The sequence below is a fragment of the Euprymna scolopes genome, chromosome 33, assembly GCF_053919585.1.
Source record: "Euprymna scolopes isolate OS-2025 chromosome 33, ASM5391958v1, whole genome shotgun sequence".
Lineage (NCBI taxonomy): Eukaryota > Metazoa > Mollusca > Cephalopoda > Sepiida > Sepiolidae > Euprymna > Euprymna scolopes.
This window is the reverse complement of record NC_136514.1, coordinates 12,041,592-12,063,944: the sequence shown is the minus strand read 5'-3', so window position 1 is coordinate 12,063,944 and position 22,353 is coordinate 12,041,592. Positions and strand designations below refer to the sequence as shown.

At 33.1% G+C, this 22,353-nt stretch overlaps 1 protein-coding gene across 1 annotated transcript in view; it reads left to right on the top strand.

The window, feature by feature from the left end:
- Positions 1-22,353, top strand: part of LOC145258141 (dual 3',5'-cyclic-AMP and -GMP phosphodiesterase 11A-like) — a 1,328,815-nt gene that overhangs the window by 555,052 nt on the left and 751,410 nt on the right. The window contains exon 4 of the mRNA XM_080115926.1: positions 2,502-2,591. Within this exon, the coding sequence (XP_079972052.1) occupies positions 2,502-2,591 (90 nt within the window). The remainder of the gene's footprint in view (positions 1-2,501; positions 2,592-22,353) is intronic.

Genomic DNA, 22,353 nt, shown 5'->3' with positions numbered 1-22,353 from the left:
TGACATGCGCAGAAAGAAGTAAAACATTCTCATTCATCTAGAAAATTCAGCAACGTAAGTAAAAATAAGTCGGCAAGTTGAAATAAACATTTTTTTTTCATCCATCTTATTTATTATGAATCACCCTTGGTGTATATTTACTACTCCCTGTTATTATTATTATTATTTTTTTTTATTTATTACATTTTCACCCCAAACAAGGCAAATTGCCACTTTGGTGTAGGGGGCTACTATCAGGGGCAACAACTACTGGGGTACTATGTAGGGATTTGGGCAGCAAGGTGTCGGTTCACGTTACACTTGAACTTCTGCACGTCAGTACTGTTGGGGAAGCAGGGACCTGGAATGGAATTCCAGAGTCTTGCGGTTCTGGGGAAGAAACTATTGGAGTAAAAAGATCTTTTACATCTAGGGACCTCTACAGTGTGGGGGTGGGATCTAGTAGCCTGTCGGGTTTGTCGAGGGTGCTCGCGTCGTGGGGGCACAAGTGATTGCAGTTCATCAGAGCATTCACCTCTAAAATACTTGTAGAACAGGCAGAGGGATGCAGCATTTCGTCGATGGGACAGAGGCTGAAGCTTAGATGCCAGTTCAGGGCCTATCAGATTTGCGACTCTCTTTTGAACCTTGTCAAGGAGCGAGAGATGCAGATGCACCAGCCCAGATGTGGCAGCAATACTCCATACATGGGCGAATGGTGGCCTTATAGAGGTACAGGATACTTTCGGGTGTTAGTAGTTTTCTAGCACGGTAGAGAGAGCCTACCTTTCTTGCATCGGCCCTGGCAATGCCTTCAATGTAATTGTTCCAACTCATGTTTCCTGTGAACGTTAGGCCAAGGAGTTTGAAAGATGGACTCTCAGATAAAGGGTCGTTGGCCATTGCTATTGGTGGTAGAGAGGGTTTCTTGTAATTATTGAATGAAACTAGTTTAGTCTTGGCAGCATTGAACGCGACCAACCACTTTTGTCCCCATTCCACTACAGATTGGAGGTCTTCCTCTAGTGTTTCTGCCATTTCTTTAGAAATGTGTTCATTCGTCTTCCTGTCGTGTCTGCCATAGCGTGTAGTGTCATCAGCATATATACCCATCTCAGAGGCCATGTTGTCGGGGAGGTCATTTATGAATATCAGGAACAATAGAGGTCCAAGGATATAACCCTGGGGCACTCCCGCATTTATATCATATTGTTTAGATGTGCGACCGTCGAGGACTACCTGGATTTTTCTCTTATCTAAGAAGGATTTAATTATGTTAAGTATTCTACCAGTGATACCGTAAGATCTAATCTTCCTGAGGAGACCCTCATGCCATACCCTGTCAAAAGCCTTAGATATATCTAGAGCTACCGCTCTGCCTTCCCCCGCTTTGTCCAGTGATTGGTATATACGTTCAGAGATCACGGTGAGGATGTCTGCTGTGGAACGGGCTTGTCTAAATCCATATTGTTTGTCAGTCAGTAGTTTAGCATCTGTAAGATGATGGACTAGAGCATGGTTAATTATGGTCTCAAATCTTTTGGCAAAAAGTGGGAGGAGGCTAATGAGGCGATAATTTGATGGGTCTGTCCTTTCGCCAGACAGTATTAGTATTTAAGAGTTTTACGCTCAAATATTTACACATACGGACGGATAGACAAACACACATATATACCTATAGTTTTATCTATATAGTTTTTTTTCCCATATGATATAACGTTTTTGCTGATTGTCTTATTTTATTCTATTTTCTCTCTGCTGTTACTGTTGGTGACTTCTATATTTGTGTTTGTATTTTTTCTTGCATTTCCTATTTAAACGTACTCATTGTTTGCTGTTGCTATTATTATTATTATTATTATTATTATTATTATTATTATTATTATTGTTATTATTATTGTTGTTGTTGTTATGAATTTTTTTATTATAATTATTATTATTGTTGTTGCTGTTGTTATGAATCTTTTTATTATTATTATTATTTTTATTATTATCATCATGATGAATCTTATTATTATTATTATTAATAATAATATTATTATTATGATGGATATTTATTATTATTATTATTATTATTATTATTATTATTGTTGTTGTTGTTGCTGTTGTTGTTGTTATGACTCTGTTTATTATTGTTATTATTATTATTGTTGTTATGAATCTTTTTATTATTATTATTATCATGATGATGAATCTTGTTATTATTATTAGTAATAATAATGTTGTTGTTATTATTATTGTGAATTTTATTGTTATGTTTATTATTATTATTATTATTATTATTATTATTATTATCATTATTATTATGATAATGATGATTTTAGACCGTTCGTGTTATTTCGGTTGTATAATTACCTAGATATTTTATAACACGTACATACATACGCATATATACATATATATACATATATATATATATGTATATATATATATATATATGGTGTATACTTCTACATAATATGTATTTGTTTTATTTCCCTTTTTTTTTTTTTAATTTTATCTTTTTTCGTTTCTGCCTTCAGCTGTTGGCGACGTATACGACATTTTGTGGAATTGCCATCCAGAACGCGCAGATATTCGAAGCTTGCAATAAGGAATACGAACGAAATAAGGTAAGTTATGTGGCGACATTCTTCATCTAAGCAATAAGATTACGTTCTCGCTAGCGACAACAACGAGATTTTGACGAGATGTCTTCCTTTCTCTAATTACCCCCATTTCCGTTACATCCAATTTCGATAATATATCATACAAAGTCAAGGCTGATGATCTACGCTGATAACACGAGGAAATATAATGAGATAGAAAAGAAAGTACTTACATGTTTCACCTTCAAAATATTATTACGTACTCATGTGTCGCAATGAAATCGATATTCTATTTTAAACTTAAACATTTTATATCAACAAAATTGTTATTTCGAGCTTTAATGTGACACAAAAACACATATCTTTAATGTTGAGACTGCTAGATTAACAAACATAATAATATTTCTAATTTCAAGTTACACTGCTGAAAACATTTGTGAATAAATGTGAGAGCAATGTAACACACGAAGGAATATACGTTTTCGAATTAAAATGTCACAAACTACAAGATATTTTGCTTCTTACTAAATCAATTCAAACGAACAAAAAATAAATAATTTCAAAATATAGGCTCGATACTTGCATGTTGTTTTCTAGAAGTTTTTTTAAATTAACTAGCAGGCCACCCCGCATTTTACGGTTGTAAAATAGACTGAAATATAATATTTTATTTTATGCATATTTTGTATTTCTCATAGAGCCACTGAACCCCTGATTGTTATAATACACTTAATAGATAATAATGATTTACAAATAAAAATATGACTTGGCTGTCATCAGCTAGAATCGAAATCAAAACATATGGCTTTCCGTGCTTGTCCGTTAGGCTAGAACTCAAATCTTATATATACGAGAGATGAAAAAAAAACATTGTTTAACTTATAACTGTTTATTAGCGCATATGAAGAATGAAATAGGAATAGTCGACTTACCCCCAGATAAAGATCATTTAATTTTATTTTTTTTTTTAATTTTGAGCCTATAGCAGCTATTTTACAGGTTACCATAAATCGATATATATATATATATATATATATATACATATATATATACATATATATATATCTTTATATATATATATATATATATATACATATATATATATCTTTATATATATACATATATACATATATATATATATATATATATATATATATATATATATATATATATATATATATATATATATATATATAACTCCGAAAATAATACATACATTGGGCATATAACGACAACATTGTCCCGGAGAATAAGCATGCATCTTAATAATAATAGTTCTATGCATAAACATTTGATAAAAACACGTAACTCTTCCCCCTCCAATCTACGAAAGGACCTCGTTGACAACATAAAAATTATACAGCATGAAAATAATATTAAAAAATTAAAAATTCTTGAAGCGTCATATAATAGAACCCTTTAATCCACTATAAATGATATCGCATTCGAGAAAAGCAGTAACGTTCTAAGATGTCTTGCGTAGTTCGTATTGTCGAACTTGCTGATTTTAATACTTTAATTTTTAATCGACTTTTCATCGACTCTATCTATTTTAACTTATTGCCGTTTACTGTATATTTCAGTTTTCACTTTTAATTCTCATTTTCGCTCCTTCGGATTTTTACTTCAATACCTGATGATTATTCGTGGACGATTTTAAACGCTCGTGACAGCAACAATTATGGAACTTTTATTAATAATTTTTATTTTGATACAAATAGAGTGTACAGAAAATCGAAAAATTAAAAAAAAAACATAAAGCAAAGTTTCCCCATTGTATTAATAATATTTGCTTGAATATATGTGCGTTTACTAGAACCCTTTTATCCTAAACGCTACATAATTATTCACGCTGTAGACAATATGCATGCATAAAGCTGAGCGTAATAGTTTCATTTTAACACAATCTGCGGACCAATACACGTTTTGTCCTCTTTCTCACAGAAACAAAGAATACAAAACAACTCCAACTTGTTTTTAGCTTTCTTCAACGACATTAATTTCCTCGTCGTTGCGGCCCTGAGGTCACTTACGTGATCTCGAAAGTTCTCAACCTCTCTTACGACATCTCAAACCTAATATTGTCTTTTTTTAAGATCTTTGTCTCTCATTTTATAGATTTTTTCACCCCACAAGTGACAGCATTTCTTATGCTATGTAATCGAATGAAAGCAATTATTCAATATGAAACAAAAAACAAATGAAAAATGAATTAATTACAGTTGGTTTTTCAAAAGAATATGCAATTCAGTAAACCTTTATATAGTCTTTCGTATATCAATGTTTAGGCATATAAAGTAGTCCGTTTTAATAATTTTTAGGCTTTAATAACTAATGTCAGAACGAGCAAACCACAACCCTTTTGGTACACGCACCTTTTTTCCTTAGTATTTCTTTAAGTTAACTATTATTTAACGTTTGTTGTTGAAATGCTATTAGGGTTAGACATTTTGCATGTTTGATTTATAGGTTTTACTCTTGCTTGCCATGTAGTTATTAGCGTATACAATTGTGACCGAAGTTCTATTTGATGAATCTTTTTTTTACATAAAAGAAAATTTAAGGCTGTCAGATAAATAGAAATACTGTTTGGAACTCAAGAGTGACACAGCAACAGAAATGCCATAATTCAACTTAATATGAGTAAATAAATAATATAATGAGTTTATGGCAACCATCTGTTGCTATTCAAGCCGAGTTAAAAGCGAAGCAATTTTTTTCTCTCTCTCTCTTTCTCTCTCTCTCTCTCTCTCTCTGTCCTTTTTGTGTTTTTAGTTCAGCTATGCAAGACGTGACAATCTCCTACTCCTGACATGGTAGCATATCGCGCCAGTAGCATTTGTATATATAAGTATATCGACAATTAGATAGATATATAAGCAGAAATACTGCGACCCATGCGAGATGTCAATCTGAGATCAGAAAGAATAAATTTTATATATATCCAATACATATTAAACGCTTAATTTAGCTGGCCAGGTTAAATAAATCAAAAACAAAAACAAATGAACACATATCTAAAGAAATGGCAAAACAAAACTAGAGGATGACCTCCAATCTGTAGTGGAATGGGGACAAAAATGGATGGTCACATCTAATGATGCCAAGATTAAACTGGTTTCCTTCAATAATTACTAGAAACCTTATCTGCCACCAATAGCAATGGCCAGTGATTCTTTATCTGAGAGTATATCTTTCAAACTGCTTGGCCTAACGTTCACAGGAAACATGAGTTGGAACAATTACATTGAAAGCATTGCCAGGGCCGCTGCGAAAAAGGTAGGCTCTATCTACCGTGCTAGAAAACTACTAACTTCCGAAAATATCCTGTACCTCTATAAGGCCACCATTCGCCCATGTATGGAGTATTGGTGTCACATTCGCCCATGTATGGAGTATTGGTGTCACATTGGGCTCCGAGACAAGGTTCAAAAGAGAGTCGCCAATCTGATAGGCCCTGCACTGGAATCTAAGCTACAGCCTCTGTCTCATCGACGAAATGTTGCATCCCTCTGCCTGTTCTACAAGTATTTTAATGGTTTATGCTTTGGCAAACTGCAGACACTTGTGCCCCCACGCCGTAGACACCCCCGGGAAACCCGACAGGCAGCTAAATTCCAACCCACACAGTAGAGATCCCTAGATGTAAAAGATGTTTCTACGCCAGTAGTTTGTTCCCCAGAACCGCTAGACTCTGTAATTCTATACCAGGTCCCTGCTTCCTCAACTGTACTGACATGCAAAAGTTCAAATCTTACGTGAACCGACATATTGCTGCACAAATCCTAACATAGGTTCCCAGTAGTTGTTGCCCCTGATAGTAGCCCCCTACACCAAAGTGGCAATGTGCCTTGTTTGGGGTGAAAATGTAAAAAAAACAAAAGTGCTTATAAATTATCATGACTGAGATTATTTTTTTAAATTACATTTTCAACCCAAATATGGCAAAATGCCAATTTGATGTAAGGGGCTACTATCAGAGACATACGTTACTCGGATACTTTTGTTCACAATTACACTTGTACTTCTGTATGTCGAGAAGCAGGAACCCGGAAGAGATTTCTAAGTTCTGGGGAACAAACTCTTAAAGGCTTTCTTCTTCAAGGCTTTCTTGGATCTAGACATCTCTAGTGTGTAGGAGTGTGACTTTTCTGCTTGTCGGGTGTGTCGGGTTTGTCGGGGTATTTACGTCGAGAGGGTACAAGGACTTATAATTCGTCGCATCTACCATTAAAATACTTGTAAAACAAGCAGAGGGATGCAGCATTTTCGTCGATATGATAGGGGTCTGTGCTTCGATAACAGTCAAGGGCTTATCAGATTGGCGATTCTCTTTTGAACTCCGTCCAGCTGTAAAAAGAGTGAGAGACTAATAGCAAAAGCACCAGCCCAAATATTGCAACAATACTCCACGCATGAGTGACTGTAGAGGCACAGGATACTTTCAGGCGTAAATAACTTTGTAACACGGTAAAAAGAGCCTACTTTCTTCGCAGCAGCCTTGACAAACTCTCGATGTATGTGTTCCAGCTTGTCTTTTTGTGAAGGTCAAGAGTTTGAACGAAGTACTTTCAGGTAATGTACCTTTACCCATAGCTATTGGTGATTGAGAAGGTTTTTTTGTAATTATTAAAGAAAACAAGTTTAGTCTTGGCAACCTTGAACGTTACCATCATCGTTACCATCATTACAATTAGGACATCTGCAGTAGAACAGGCTTGCCTTAATCAATATTGATAGTCGGTCAGAAATTTTGAAACTATAAGGTGGTGGACTTGAGCTTGATTAATTATGGACTCAAATATTTTGGCGAAAAGAGGGAGGAGGCTAATGGGGCGATAATTTAATGGGCCAGTTATTTCGTCAAAATGCTTGTAAACTGGTCCATCAAAAGCAGTTTTCCAACTGTCAAGAAAGAAAGATTCGTTAAAGCATTTTTTGAAGAGTTTGGGGAGAACTGGAGCAACCTTAGCAGAACATCTTTTTAATATTACAACAGAGATGAGATCAGGTCCACGTTCTTTTGAGCTGTTTAGGTTTTTTATGATACCATGTACTTGCGAAGGGGTGATTTTTAGATAATCTAATTTGGTTTCTGTCCGCAAATGAAAATCAGGGAGAGAGGTTGCTGGGTCCAAAGTAGAGTTTGAGGCAAACTGACAGGCAAATATGTTAGCGTTCTCGGTTGCAGTGAAAACAACGTGATTATTATTGGATAATGGGGAAAATGATAATTGCTAATTTTTCACTATACAACGATTGCAATTTGGAAACATTGCATAGTCTCGTATTTACAAATACTATTAATGGGAACATAATATCGACAACTTAATCATACAATTGTGTAGTAATAAAATAATTAGACAAAAAAATAAACATTTTTACGCCATGAAAAAAGTAGAAAAAACATATTAATAATTAAATTCATATATAAAAGACATAAAAGAAATATGTTTAAATATTTTGAATATTGTTAGCGAAAAGACAGTACATTTATGGATTCAACGAATACACCCTATTCATTTTCTACTTTTGATTATGATGTATTGCTATTTTAATTTCCTTATATTAATGCATGATTATAATACCGCACCTTTCAGGGTGTGGAAGTTGCTTTGATAGAAAATGGATCAGTAATGCTCATCCAACAATAGTTAAGGATCAGTATAAATTATATTATATATTATATTCGTGTGAATCGAAACAGAAAAAAACCTAACGGACAAACGATATTTGATAGAATTTTCTCTCGCTAGCATTCTCATATTTGCCAGCTCCCTGCAGGCGGCCATATCATTGGAACATCTGTTAACATACGAATCAGTTTCGGTTTAATACTAAAGTCCATTCAATAAATACAGGATAAATTAAAAGAAATACTTCATCTGTTTTTGTTTGACGTGTTAGATTAAATTTAGATGAGTATTTTTACTTTGCACTGTTGATATCTAACTTGACAGACACAAATGTTTGAAGAAAACGAAAATTGTTGAACATGTAAACAATTTTTCGTATTCATTTATGGCATATATATATATATATATATATATACAGTATATATATATATATATATATATATATATATATATATATAACTACCCAATGAAGATGAATTCAACAAATACAAAAAAAAAAATTACACAATGTACTAAAAATGCTAACATTAAATACAATAGAACCAATATAAATACGACTAGATCTAGTAATCGAGCGAGAAGAATAATCAAGTTCACCTTCCTTAAACCTAATGTTAAAAACAAAACTTGGGAATATGTTTTTACATCTTATAAATAAACAACATTAGAGTATTAAAATCAATCATATTTAACAGCATTAAAATATTAAAAATAGAGTGTCCTGGGACTTTTCGGCCACCCTGTATATATATATATATATATATATATATATATATATATATATATATATATATATATATAACTACCCAATGAAGATGAATTCAACAAATACAAAAAAAAAAATTACACAATGTACTAAAAATGCTGACATTAAATACAATAGAACCAATATAAATACGACTAGATGATCTAGTAATCGAGCGAGAAGAATAATCTAGTTCACCTTCCTTAAACCTAATGTTAAAAACAAAACTTGGGAACATGTTTTTACATCTTATAAATAAACACTTCCCACCAAAAATTAGACTGCATAAAATCATCAGCAAAAATACCTTAAAACTAGACATACATACTAAGCTATGGATGTAATGAAACCCGGAGAGAATCATAAAAAAGCACAATAATAAAATATTAAGGAAAAATAATCCCAACTACAAACACTAAAAGTAAGAAAGACCTGCAACAGCCAAAAAATGAATGAATGCACGCTAAGTAATAATTGCTCACTTCTTCGGTTGTATACTAGGCTAAAATATATACCGCAGAAAACCCAGCGATATAAAAAAAAATATCTGTATAGGTAGTACCTCTATTACTTTTAACAACAGATTCTGCCAAATAATAATAAAACGTATGCTACGGACACTATCGTTGAGCTACTGCAATTTAATCAAAGCGATCAAGACATCTTCAGTCGAATGGAAAATCCTTTGGAACGCAAAAATCCTCAGTTCACTAAGTTCACCCTGTTATTTATGTTTACCAGAGAAGCTTGGGATTATTCGATTTACGGACCGTGAAAAATTATTAAATGTTAAAGCAGAATCAGCTATAAACTGTAAGCACGTTGGAGGCTATGCTTTAAATAAGATGTGAAAAAACACATACCCATTTACTTTATGGTACCTATATTACTACGCATAACCCTTATTCCTAATATTTTAATTAATTAATAAATGAACAAAAGGGGAGAGTCGAAAGAATACAAAGTGTCCAATATACACCACAAACTAATAACTATACTTTCTGAGAACCAGGGCACGTCTAGTAAATAACTATAATTGCCGAAAACGTAAAAGAATAAGTAACATGAATAACTTAGCTAAATGAAGGAAAGAGCCATCCTCAGCTACCACTCAGCACCATTTCATACTTAACTAATGAATTCAACCACAAATCATACTTACAAATAAAGCGTTGATATAAACCTATGAGAAGCATTATCGTAAAGCAGCGTTATATAAGGAAACCAAGCACAATTTAGTTGTTTTTAATTACATCCCCCCCCAAAGAAGGCACATTGCCACTTTGATGTAGGGGGCTACTATTAAGGACACAAGCTACAGGGGCCCTATGTGGGGAGTTGGGCAGCAAGACGTCGGTTCACGTTACACTTGAACTTCTGCATGTCAGTACAGTTGAGGAGGCAGGGAATCGGAAGGGGATTCCAAAGTCTAGTGGTTCTGGAGAAGAAACTACTGGAGTAGAAGGCTCTCTTACATCTAGGGATCTCAACTGTGAAGGGGTGTGATTTTGCTGCTTGTCGGGTTTGTCGGAGTTTTTACGTCGAGAGGATACAAGTGCTTGCAGTTCGTCGGAACATTCACTGTTAAAGTACTTGTAGAACAGGCAGAGGGATGCTATATTTCGTCGCTTGGACAGAGGGGTCATAATTGGGGTCAAATTTAAAAAAAAATACCTCTGCGGTATTTACTAAATTACTCAGTCAATCTTTGGTTTAAACATTTGAAATTTTACATAAAAGGTTTTTACACACAGGGCAAGCGGTTTATCTGTTTTTGGCTGAAAATTTAGCTTCCAAGGGGTCAAAGTTCAAAAGATTTTACCTTTGGGGTTTTTAGCAAACTATTCAGCCAATTTTGAGTTTAAACATTTGAAATTTTAGATAAATGGTATTCAATCCTTCAGCAAGCTTTTTAATAAGTTTTTTTGGCTGAAATGCTAGTATATATATATATATATATATATATATATATATATATATATATATATATATATATATATAGTATGTTTATTATTCGCAGCCAATCACACCTTACTGATGACATCAAACCTCCCTCAGATAAACTAAATAAAAATTTAGCCAAGTACGAGTAGCGAATTTTGCTCTGAGTATAGACCGAATACTGAGCTAAATCTGTTGAAATCCGTTGTTCAGACCGGAGAATCTTAATGACATGGGAGTATCAGCACTTACGACATATTAGAAACGTCACTAATAAATGTCATTCACTGCGTTGTATATAAATGTATACTTATATTTTCGCACACACGCACACACGCGTATATATATATATATATATATATATAGATATGTATCTATACATACATATAGATACGTATATATATACGTGCATATATATATACTTATATTAACACATATAAAGATACATATATATATACATACTTATATATACATATATATATATATATATACATATATCAACACACACACGCACACACACATACACACACACACACACACATACACTTGTGCCCGATATTATTCATACCACTCGGATCTTTGAGATTTCTATAAGAATATTGCTCAAACCAGAAGGTAGACAATATTAAAGGGATTTCAAACAATAAATCAAGCATAAGCATTTAATTTAAACTCAACAAATAAATAAATTATGCAAGTTTGAAACATTATACAAAGAAAAACAATAATGACACTAGTTCAAAATTATTCATACCTCTCTTACTAATAGTCAATAGCATGCCCTTTATTCTTAATAACTGCATGTAACCGTTTTGGATATTTATCAACAACGTTTTTACAAGCATCAACACTGATTTTTGACCATTCTTCAATGCAGTAGTTCTCCAAATCCCTCAAATTTCTAGGTTTCCGCTTTTTAACCTCAGTTTTCAATATGTGCCAGAGGTTTTCGATAGGGTTCAGGTCGGGACTCTGGCTAGGCCATTCCAAAACATTAATTTGATTATCCTCAAACCATTTCTTGACTATTTTGGCAGTATGTTTTGGATCATTATCCTGTTGAAGGACCCAGTTTGGTCCTAAATGGAGCTTCTCCGCATCCTGTCTAAAGTTTTTCTGGAGTATCTCCAAATATTGCTCCTTCTTCATGGTTCCATCTATCTTGATCAAACTACCTGGACCACTAGCAGAAAAGGAGCCCCAAAACATTAGGCTACCACAACCATGTTTCACCGTGGGTATGGTGTTCTTTGGGTTGTAAGCTTCTCCTTTCTTCCTCCAAACGTAAGAAGCATCCATATGGCCAAACAATTCAATTTTTGTTTCGTCAGTCCACAAAATACTTGAGAAAACGGACTCTGGAGAATTCACATGGGTCCTAGCAAACTTTAGACGTGCTGCAAGGTGTTTCCGGTGTGCAATGGAGTCCTTCTTGGTCTTCTTCCTTTCAGACCATTTTCATGCAGAGTCCTTTGCAATGTTTGCCTTGATATTTTTATGCCAGAAGACTCCAGATTTTCTAAAATGTCCTTAGTAGTGGTGGTTGGATTTGCATTAACACTTATTACAATGTTCCTGGTGGCTCTAGCAGACAGTTTCCTTTTCCTTCCTCTACCAATCAAGTTGTTTGTTGTGTGGTGGCTCTGGGATTTTTGGATGATGCTCTGTACTGTTGCTGTAGGGACCTCAAATTTCTTGGAAATTGACTTGTAACCTAAACCATCCTTATGTGAATTCACAATTTTAGTCCTAAGATCATTACTAAGCTCTTTTTTCTTCCCCATTCTAATAATTTTTATTCTTTTATTGGTTTTCAGTTGATATCATTTTAATTTCTGAAAAATGCAAAAAACAAAATGAAATTAATCAAAGGTTGTATAAAAGCATTCAAAATAAGAATCAAACAGGAAACAAACTGTCAGAAACTCGATTAATACTGAAAAAATAAGGAGGTATGATTATTTTTGAACATTGCAGATTTTATAAATAGCTGTATATTTCTTTTATTACAAGTATCCCGAGATTTTAAAATGAGGAAAATGATCAGAAGAGGTGTATTAAGAATATGTATCAATATGGACGTAAACAATAAATTCTTAAAAAGTTACACCTAATAAACTCAATTTTCAAGGGGGTATGAATAATATCGGGCACAAGTGTATATATATTGTTTTGATTGAATTTCTCGGTAATTAACCGAATGGCCTGTTTTACATTTGCTCACAAACTCTTTAGTTAATTCGATAGAGTAAATGAAATGCTTCATTAAATTACACCGATACATGCAAAGTATCCGTTAGTTTGATTTCTATTCCATGCGGGCCCGTAATGCTTCAGTTCTTGAAGGCAGTTACCGGGTCGAGTATTCTGCAGCAATAAGTCACAATAAATACGCTGGAAGCATGGCATTTGGGAAAACTCTTCTCAGTTTGGAAAGTGGAACGTAAAACAGCGTTGCCTAGTTTTAAGCCAATTGAAGCTTCACGAATAGCAAGAACAAGAAAGGAATATTTATTGTTAACTTTGCTTCTTTAGGCGAAGTTACATCTTTACTAGTTTGAACATATTTTAAAATACAAGTTAGCACTTGTAAAGCACAGTTAAAATATTTTTAAAAAATATGAAAAAACAAAAGTCTTTCAAGGCAGTCAGAATAATTTTACTGGATAACTGTAGCCGGACATTTACACAACTTATGCTCATATGCGTGTCCGTCACATCTCTGTGTATCGGACTGTCTGACCTTCATATAATAGATGATATTTTTATGTCACTACGTCAAATCAATAGAGCAACTACACTCTAGATATGCGTTGATTTTTTTTTTCAATAGTGTTCGTCAGAATATAAAAGGTAATTCATTTTAAGACTTTGGTTATGAAACTGTATTGTTTCTTTCTCTAATGTTTCAACTTATTCACGTCATTGATGGAATGTTATGATGTCCAATCTTTCTCCAAAAGGAATGCTTTTTTTCCTATAAATGTACCAAATCCTACGTGTTGTCATATTTCATGATAGTCTCGGATAAACAATCCACTAACGTCCCCAAATCTGCTTAAAGTCTGGAAGAGTTCGAGTTCTCAGATATGTTTCTTATCAGGTCTTGCACGAGAATTTGACAGCATAAAAAACGTATGTGGAAATATAGATATATTAAGGAATTAATAAAGAAGTAGCAAGTCTAGAAACTTCACGATCGTTGAAAATTGAAAAAAAACACGTATCAGTAAGAAACATCTAATCACATAATCAAACATATATTGAGGTTGGACCGTGTACCATTAAAGACTTAATTAAATCACGAAGCTCTGGATTTTAAGGTCCGGGCATATCTGCCGGCAATTACATCAATTTGATGAACTGTTCTGATCTTATCCTGATCTCGTAAACTTATGATCATGTGGCAGTGTGGTAGCCATCTTTTTTGAAATTCAATAACAGAAACATTTGCAAATAGAATTCCCATATCTGTCTTTAATGTCTTTCAAAAGTTCAGCTAGATGTGCATGATACACACGTGATATTAAGTCAGGTTAATTTTCTATGAGTTCTGATGGCACCAAGTATTTTATTATTAAAGGGCATCTTGGATTACCTGTGTATGGAAGGAATAGGCTGATTTTCCGTATTTACATAAAACTGCTTTGTAATAATTTCAACATAACATATGATTAGCTAATAATGTTTTCACCTGAAATGCGCAGGTTTAAAAGATCTATAATCAACAAAACAATCCAAAGATTACACTTATTTTGACATATCTTTTTAGTAGATAATGATGTTTTCACCTGAAATGCGTAAGAATTTTAACTAATTTTAACATGATATGTAAGTAGGTACTAATGTCTTCACCTTAAATGTGTAGATTTAAAAGATCCCTAATCAACAAAAGCACAATATGGTTTTACTTATTTCAACATAACACTTACGTATGTAATGTTTTCACGTGAAATGCGAATATTTAAAAGCTCTTTAATCAATAAAAGCACCCTATCTATCTATCTATCTATCTATATATATATATATATATATATATATATATAAAAGTGAACGTGTCTATGTGTGTGTCTGTGTGTGTGTGTCTGTGTACATTTCTCTACGCAATAACTCTGTCAATTTTTAGTCTACAGATTCGAAATTTGATATACAGGGTACTGAGATTTGGAAAAATCGATGTGATCATTTTTTGGCCAGAAATTTGGCGATTAAGTGGTCAAAGTTCAACGATTTGACCTTTGAGAACTCTACCAAACTCCTCCGACAATTTGGGGTCTATGCACTTGCAATTTTAGATATAGGTTCCTTGGACATGGATCTTACTTAATAACTTGATGGGAGCCCAAAACAATAACTTTTAAGGGTCATAATAGGGGTCAAAGTTTAAAAAAAATGACCACTGCGGTCTCTTCCAAATTACTCAGACAATTTCTGGTCTAAATATTTGAAATTTTGCATAAAGGGTATTCAGAGATAGGGCAAGCTTTTTTATCAGTTTGGGTCGAAAAGTTTTAGTTACCAATATATAAATGTATGTATGTATGTCTGTTTGCATGTCTGCCACAACATCAGTATCGTTTTAAAGTTCGGCCTTTCATACGACAAATATCGAAAAATTGGCTAAAAACATTAATATCTCCCCCTTCAACTAGGCACTTTTCTACAGGCGGGGGGGGTCACTTTTTTCGACGATGTTTTTGAAAGTTATCATCTCCTTACGATTGTCTAGCCTTAATTTAAAAAAAAATGTCGCTTCCGGTGTAGCGGTGGTCGTAACAGCATAAACGTTATGTTTTACCCCGTTTTTTCCCCTCCTTTTCGGTACGGGTTCGAGCCTGCCTTCCTACTACCACTTTTTTTTTTGCCGAACATACACATCCAAACGAACGGGCAACGCCGGGCTGAAATGCTAGTCATTGTAAACATTTCGCATGATAATTTCCTTGGTAAGTTTTACTTGAAATGCATTGGAATTTCCACTAAATTCAATTTATATCAGTTTGAAATAAGTTAAACTTAGAAAAAACATTGGAAGATTACGAGTCCGTCATTAGAGTCAAACAATAAACGGCGGGCGTTTAGGAATTGAACCCAACCTCTAAATTCCACAATTTACAATTGTTCTCTATTTTCACTTTATTTCATTGAGTCGCAATATTCATCTCGGTGATTGTCATAAAGTGCCTGTTCAATTTAATAGAACGTTATAATTAAAAACTGATCCCCAGCGATAAAATTCACAAAAATATTCTTTTCCAAAATATTTTGTTTTAATCTGAAAATTAAGTTTGTAATCGATGAGATCAACGTGAAAAAAAAGAGAAGAATTAATTGGAGAATTTACAGGTTGGGGTCAATTTTCTAAACGTCCGCCCAATAAACAAATAATAATTCTAATTTTTAATTTTTATTTATCATACTGAAGATTAGGTGGCAACATAGCCTCGATCCCAATATCACATAAAAGGAACATAATTTCTTAATCACCGTTATGTTATTATGCCAACAATATTAAAAGTTGATATTGGTATTTCAGAAGTTGACAGTTTTAAATGAGCAGGACTTACAGCTTTTTTTTAAAGAATAAACACCTTTTATTTGTTTCAAAAATTATATACAGAACTTTTAAAATTTTCTAAACGATATAAATAAAACTTTATATAATATTTAAAAATATAAAGTTTTATTATTTTAAATCTTAAATAATATAAAAAGAACAGTTTATATTTTTGATTTTCAATTATAAACAGTATAAAAATAACTTGTTATAATTTTAAACGATAAAATTTTACTTGGTTACCACTTTAATATTTTCCTTTAAAATGATGACTTCAAAGGTTTTCGAGTGTGCTGAAAACGAATTATAGCATTTAAAGTTTTCGCTAATAAGTAGTTTACCGAATATTAAGCAATATAAATTTTGTTCAAACCTTAGTTGTATACCAAAAATATGCGCACTTGCGCGTACAACTGTGGAAAGCACTTTACACTTAAGAAATTATATCCGGAAAACCACTAAATTCAAATGCGATATTCATTTTCAGCATATGCGAAAACCTAGGAAGCCATTATTTTAATGGAAAATGTTGAGGCTTAAACCAAGTAAAAGTTTACCATAATCTGTTAAAATTTTAAATGATATAAGCAGATTTTTTTAAAAACAAGTATCGTTCACGAATGCGTTTGATTATACGGGGAAAGATTTCACCCTAATCTCTTCTTCGCCACATGAATTCCACCATATAAATTTGAAAGGATTCTGTTTCCAACTTTTCTCACTTTTTTTGCATGTTTTTTCTTTTTTTAATTTTTTATAACAATCTGACCATAAACCCTATGTGATTTGTGGGTGTATTGCTGAGTAAATCGGGTTCATATTTTTCATAATCGAATTGATCCACACGTTTATAAACAGCCCATCCATCCTATATAAATAGTGACCCATGGTAGGATCACTAATAAATTATCGATAAAAAATGTTTCCCGATCGGTGATGTCAACTCTCGTAATATTACACACGTTTAGCCACGTTTGATGGCTCCGAAAACGCAAGCAAAATTCTTGACTAGTCTTCTGTTATAATTTTGCGTGATTAATTAACTCGAGGCTCTAACAAAAGACATACTAATAATGAGAATACATGCGTAAAATAATTTTTTTATTTAAACCGTGTATAAAATAACACGTTATTCAATTCTCAATAAACACGAGATAATTAGTCGGTCATTAAGAGAATAGGTCTATTTATATTGTTGAAAATTTAAAAAACAAACAAAACGTTTAATTGTTTATTTAAAATATTTTTAAAAAGTTCTATTTATATTGTTTGAAATAAAAAGAAAGTTCTGTATAAATTGTTTAATATGAAAAAGTGTGTTTTTTTTTTGTTAAAGTTTTGTTTATATTGTTTACTTTTGAAAAAAAAAACTCTTCTGGCCGATGTCATCGTTTATATACTGTTCCCATTGGGTAAGATCACAGTTTAGTATCTGTTCCGATACTACACTAAACCTTTTCTAGCCTCGATCAGTGGAGGAGAAACCCTTCTAAATAGAGGCAATTTTTATTTTTGTTCCAATTCAGAATGCCCCTTTTAAGCGAAGTTGTATTTACCCCACATTAAAAACCGAGCATGTATCCGACTCTGCCCTCGTGAGGAGGTAAATAAATAGCAACAGACTGGTGATTAGGAATTTGGTTCCTTTTATGTGGTGTGGGATCGACCCCCGGCCCCCAAAAAAGTTAGTTGTAAAATCATCGTTTTTTTTTGTTTTTGTTTTTTACTTTAGCAATCAAGTAAAATATGGGGTTTTTACTTGATTAAATAATTCGAAATAAGAAAAAAGGGGTCTTGGCCCCGGGCCCTGATCAAAGTGTAGTATCTGACTAATGCTGCACTTTATATTTTTCACTTTACTTTATTGGTCTCTGATAGTGGAGGAGAAATCCTTCATGACTGATACATTTTTTTGTTACTAACCAGTGTGCTCATTTTCAGGGGATCTTTCCCCTCCATTTAACACCGACCTTGTGTCTAACTTTGCCATCATTGGGAGGCAAGTAAACGAAAACGATTTTGTTTTATTTTAATTATATTTCATTTATATCACAACGAAATAGATAAAAATTTTAAAAAAACACAGTCCAATACTACTGTTACAAGAACAAGTTCCCTTTTCTGTTAAGGAAGTAAAAATGGGATAGGATAGACCGAGAATTCGAACCTGGACAGCTAGGTTTGAATTAAAATTACGGAAGGAATTACCATTTTTAGTTTTAATATAAAATAGCAGATATATTCGTTTGAAAAGGAATTCGATTGTTTAAAAATGTTATTGTACAAAGGAAATTTATGATTCAATTTTGTTTATGAAAACAGAATTAAAACAAGATCAGTTAGAAAAATCAGCAATAGCAAATTTAAAAATGTTGGAAAATAAGTCAGGTCGAAAACAGGTTCGAAAAAATGGGTTGGACACGTGCGAGCCAGACATGTGAGAATCATGCATATTTAGGCCACGGGATCGACCAAGCACGTTTTTGACCATGCGATGACGTCATAGCTGAGAAATGAATCCTCAATATAGTTGCTAGTTTTAGGAGACAGAGAGAGAGAGAGAGAGAGAAAGAGAGAGAGAGAGAGAGAGTTAGAGACCGGGAGTGAGTCGGAAAGATAGAGAACAGGAGAGAGAGTCGAGTCGGACGAATCCCCCTTTAGAAGCGAAGGTTTAGAAGTTGAAATAATGTAGTGACTTTGAATTTCTGGATGTCTTCATTGACCGGTCGAAGTAATAAAGAAAAATCATATTTTGTAACTGCCGTTTTCGTTGTCGTCTTCCTCAACAAACAAATTGTGAATCATTTATACGAACGTTGTCTCAATCATCTATAATGAACTTTGTGTATAAACCCATCCTTAAGTAATGTGTCTCTTCCTCATCATTAAGAAATGTGTCTCCTTCTCTATCAAGAAGTAATGAATGTCCCATCCTGTGATAAAAGAACTGATAACTCATCCCTCCCCTAATATATGTTATAAGAACCATCCCTCTCCTAAAATATGTGTTAAGAAATATGTTATACAAACATTCACAGAATTGTATAAACGTCCTCATCTCTCTACTACCCCCCTCTCATTGTGTATTACATGTTCTTGTCTCTCTTTAAAATGTGCCCGAATTATCTCTCTCCAATATGCACACACCACTAAATAATATATGTCTCCTAAATATGACTCTTATGCAACCCTACGAATAAAAAATACTCCATCAAATTTAGTCTTAAGTAATTAATTCGAAAAATGATGATACTGATGCATCTATGTTACCGCAGTGAAATCGTTACATGGGGAGGGTTTGCTGTACTTACACCTAACAAATTTTATTTAGGTGATTTTGAAGTATTTAAACAGTCAAATTCTGTTTATTAGTCAGCGTAAGATTGTTTTGCTTTAATAATAATAGAGGAAAACCTGTTTACTTCGTCATTTGATGATGTTGAAGTATTGAAACTGTCAATTTCTGGTTATGATTGTAGCCAAGCATTCTAGTCCACTTGTGTATCTGGATATGCAAAACACGTAATCCTTGGCATCGTTATTATTATATTAAGAAAAAGGGACATTAATCAAAATTATTCTAACAAATAAAAACGCAATGAGAAAAACTTTGGTGATTATTTAAATAATGAATGGTAGTCTTGCAGAGAAAAGACCGTGCTGAAATAATAACATTATTTCGAAATCCATTTTCATATGAGGGAAAATTAACTAATCTATAGTTTCACGTAGCAAGTTAATAAACAAAATATACTGTGAATTTAATAATTAAAAAAAAACAACTTGCACAGTCAATTCTCTATATAACTTCCTGCATTGTCAACACTCTTATCCAAAAATAAATAAATAATACAAATTATCCATAAAATCTTAAAATATATAAATGTATTAAAAAAGGAAAAATAACTTGTAAATGATATTTTTAAAAAAATGCAGTAACGCACAAATGATTTTTGTCTTGTAATTTAATTTTATTTGCAAACAAATAATAATTTTAAGTATTAAAAAGAATCTATTTAAGATTTACACGATATAATCCTCATCTAAACAATTTGAGTTTTATTTCTATATTTTTTCTATAAGCTTTTTATGAATAAACGTTAACACGTATATTATTTACATATTTAAGTCAACCGCCATATTTATTTTTAGTTTTCATTGGTAAGCAAGATTTCTTTTATCTAACCAGCATGGAGCTAGGGTTTATGTCATCCAATCAGAATGTGGTTATGTTTTATCCTTACAGTGACACCATTTTTTCTGTTTTATTAAGATCAAATGTTGGAATATTCCACTTTCCTTTGAAGGTATGTTAAGGAAGATCACGGTCAAAACAAATTAGCGTAATATAAAGGGCAAACATCTGTTTAAATGTATGTATGCATGTATGTTTGTATATCTGCCCAAAACTTTCGACGGAGGCGACGGATTTCCACGAGATTGATATCATTTTTAAGCTCGACCCTTCGGACGACAGATATCGAAAAATTGTCCAAAAACATTAATTCCTTCACCTCAACTGGGCACTTTTCTACAGGGAGGAGTCGCTTTTGTCGCCGATATTATCGAGAGTCGTCCTCTCTTTTCGATTATCTCGCCTTAATTTAAACCTTTGCCACTTCAGGTTTGGTGATAGGCGCAACAGCAAAGACGAAACTTTTGTATTCGCCTTCTTTTCCTCCTTCGTGATACGGGTTCGAGCCTGCTTACCTACTACCACTTTTTTCTCAACATACACCTTCAAAAACCCGTGAAACCCCGGGCATCCAGATTAGTTATATATCGATGAAACTCAATATAAACTGAAATGGTTAATTCTAGTTTAATCAAATGAATATAAACTAACAACAGAAAAATGCAATTTTCACACTTTGTATTCCTTTCATGTAGTGAAATCTGATGAGGAATTACGCAAAACAGATACGAAAAATAACAAAACTGTATCCATAGAATATGATATATGCTGGACTACTTCAAACTTCTGGCAATTCGAGAGTAATAATTTAGCAAAAACCTATATATGTATGTCCTGGATTGATGTATTAATTTAAAAAAAAAATACGTTTGAATATAACTGAAATTTAAAAAAAAAGTATTTCGTCGAGGGGCACAAATACTATGAGTTCATCAGATAACATTCTATAAAATTGTCAATAAAGACAGAAAATCGATACATCTGTAACATTAGGGGAAAGGTTGGTATATGAAAGAGAGTGTGTGGTCTGTTAGATTTAGGACCATGTCTAAACGCGAGAGTGGTAAATGCACCTGCCTATGTGAATATATCGCTAAAAGCAATAATTTTTTCATGTCTTTGAAAGAAATAAAGATCGTTATAATTGGTTACGATTGATTGGGGAAACCGATTATAGCATAAATTGATTGGGGGAATCGATTATAGCATAAATCCATATCTTGTAATCGATAGTGTTCGTTGAAAATAAAACAATACTGAATCCCTCTTTTTTAGAGGATGAAAAAAAACAACAGTATAGTACGCATTTTTCTCGTGGTAAGAATCGAAGATAATGTATTGATAAATTGATGCCGGGGATTTTATTGGTTATCGATTATTGATGTACTGGTTTAAAGTTGGTAATAAAGTAACAGCTCGCTATTTTTCTCTCGTTCCCACACATGTGCAGTGTCAGCATTAATGATACGTAATCTCCAAAAGGCGGAAAAATCGTTCTTTTGCTTAAGATATGTGCAAAAAAATAAAATAAAGACTTCATCAAGCAAGTTGCGTTAATCGAACTACTGGAAGGTTCTTTGAAGAGACCCGCAGCAAAGTGTTCATTTATATAGAAATTATGAGATGAGAACGTAATATCCATATATCTATAAAAGTGAAAGTGTCTGCGTGTGTGTCAAAAGTCAGAGTACATAAGCACCCTAAACCCCAAT